This window comes from Solanum pennellii, chromosome 1 (genome assembly GCF_001406875.1).
Source record: "Solanum pennellii chromosome 1, SPENNV200".
Lineage (NCBI taxonomy): Eukaryota > Viridiplantae > Streptophyta > Magnoliopsida > Solanales > Solanaceae > Solanum > Solanum pennellii.
Window position 1 is genome coordinate 68627625 of NC_028637.1, and position 2753 is coordinate 68630377.

At 30.2% G+C, this 2753-nt stretch overlaps 1 protein-coding gene across 1 annotated transcript; it reads left to right on the top strand.

Moving 5' to 3' along the window:
* Window positions 1-876: 876 nt before the first annotated feature.
* LOC107022478 lies at window positions 877-1807 on the top strand. Its single transcript, XM_015223083.2, has 3 exons — window positions 877-1012; window positions 1106-1544; window positions 1647-1807. The coding sequence occupies exons 1-3, from the start codon at window positions 925-927 to the stop codon at window positions 1648-1650; spliced, it is 531 nt and encodes a 176-aa protein (XP_015078569.1). The 5' UTR covers window positions 877-924; the 3' UTR covers window positions 1651-1807.
* The last annotated feature ends 946 nt before the right edge of the window (window positions 1808-2753 follow it).

Here is a 2753-nt window from a genome sequence, read left to right on the forward strand (position 1 = left end):
GATAGAAAAGTTTTTGGAGAAGAGTCACTTTACATGAAGCTTAGCATTCATAGATAAATGAAAGTTTACGTGTCTAGCAGAACATAAAAAAGTTGTTATGTGAAATGACACAATTACCCTCAACATCACCAAGCACACATTTTGACAGTGTGGTGCTTGGTTATTCCCTCTTCTTATATATAAAAAAAAAACTAGTGGGAGTCGCACGGGCTCAATATTTATTTTGTTGTGATGAACTTTAAGTTTTCCGTAAATTACAAAATAGTGGTAATGTACAAATAAATTGAATCCGTGTGGCTGATTCATATAACATAGTCACCAAGTTGAGCATAAGATCTATCAAAATACATTAATGAAGACTTTATCTGACTTCAGTTTTGAATTACCTCGGCTTTAAGTGTTCAAGCAGTTACCATTGATAACTACATCTAAAAAGAGGCTCTCATGCAAAGTTAATTTTTACATGTGAATCAAAAGATTATCGCATAACAACAGGTTATATGTATACTAAATTCATATTAAATTTCAGATTGAACAACATTATATATCATGTCAAAAACACTTCAGTTGTGCAGCTTTCAAGCAATTTGAATACACTTATATGATAGTACAGACGACTAAAATAATAAAATTTTCTTAATTTCCTAAAATAAACAAATAAATATACATTTATTTACGAGGATTGGACAATCAACTCGTACCATCTACATTTTTTAAAAGAAGTTATTTAATATAATTGGCTACATATGGTAATGCAATTTATAACTGATTTTAACAAAATCTTGGCACGTGAAAAGCCAATGCCGTCTTTTTAACAAATTGAATTTTATTTACATAAGTAACTGATTTTTGCTTCTTCTTCTTCTTCTTGAGAGATACAAAATTTACAGAAGAAGAAGAAGAAAAGCTTAAGAACTAACATTCATGAAAATGGCTTTACGGGTCTCTGTTATCGTTTCCAACGTTACACTTCTCTTCTTACTCTACCTTTTGATTTACTCCAGTATTCTTGGTAAGCATGACATCTTCATATCTCTGTTTTCTCTTCTTCTTTTTTTGATTTTCTTGATGGAGTTACGAATCTTTGATTTGAATGTTTTTACAGTAAGAAGGATGATGAGGCTAAGAGAAACTAGGGAGAACTTTGATAGCTATCTGAACGAAACCCATTTAGATCGTATATTTGTGAAATCATTACAAGAGAAAACAGAGTACAAAGCTCCATTGAGAAATTCCAACAATGGGGGAACTGAAATGCTTGAATCTCGGAATCAAAGTCAATTTAATCTCGTCTTCTTGGCATCAGCTAATCCATATCAACCTGCAAACGGCACTACGTTTGAAGCACGGAGAAAATCCAACTTGGATGTTCGTCTGAATTACACTCCAGTTCATCTCATCTATAGGGCTTATGCTGATGTTGATGTAGATAAGGTCCGCCGCAGAAGGTTTATGAGAGGGATTAGCATCGTCAATTGGAGTCTTGTTCTCATCACTTTCATCTTAATCGTGCTTCTTGCCTGCTTCTTATTCAATTATATATGGTATGTATACATACATACATATATGCTTCTTCTTCTCTCTTCATTATTAGTTCCCCTGTTTCTGAATGATTTCCTTTTCTCTTCATTAATTGTTGACTGCAGCTAGATAACAATTTTGATGCATCGTGAAATGGAGTTAGAAGTTGAAGAAATGATGAATACTCAAGTCAAATTGGATTGAATTTTAGATACGTATTTCTGTACTGAGAAACATATATCATTCAAACAGAGTCTTGTTATTCATTCAAATGAAAAATGAGTGTCTTCATTCATCCATATTACTTCTTTCTTTGATTACCTCTTGTAATCTTTTTCGTTCGATTATCATATCATTTGTTGATTACTTCTTTCGGTTCCTCACTAATCTACTTCATCTTCATACCTATTTTAAAACGTTTTACTTGAATTTAGTCTATGGGTCTTTCTACTCTTTAACTTTGATCAAGTTTTTGTCTTTCTACTCTTTAACTTGGATAAAGTTTTTTGAAAGATTATTAATATTTACTTTTTTCATTTATAATTATTTGGATTATATTATAATTCATACTAAATTAACAAAACTTAATAATACTTTTAAATTTTATGATCTAATGAATGCATTAGAATTGAAAGTAAGCCAAATAAATTTGAATTGAAGAAATACTTTCGTCGTCGTCTTTTAAAAGTGCTTACTTTTAAAGGTGCTTACTTTCAAAATGAAGAAAAGTGAAGTGTTTGACCAAAATTATGGGAGAAAAATAAGTGAATTTGGTAATAGCTGAAGTTGTTTTGTTAAAAAAAAAAAGGGTTTCCCCAAAAGTATTTTCTAAAAGCACTTTTGAAAAATATATTTAATATTTTTTTAAATAAAACAAATTGCTCAAATACTAATGGTTGTTTGAAAAAAATTTATAAAAAAGGCAATGTTTATCCACATTCACACGAAGCCTAGTTTCCAATATATCTACTTCTACCACATATATGTGATGTCTGTGCAAGGCACGGGCCCAAAAATTTAGATGGACTACTTCTCATCACTATCAGTTCATACTTGTAAATTAAAAACTAAACTTTTATCTCATATGTCCAGGTTATAGTTACAACTAAAACTGAATTTTATTTCATATGTTCAGGTTATAGTTACAACTTTAAATTGATTGAAGAAAAGTAATCGAAACTCTTAGACAAATAGAAGTATCATAGAAATAATTTACTTTTTTTTCTAAATAC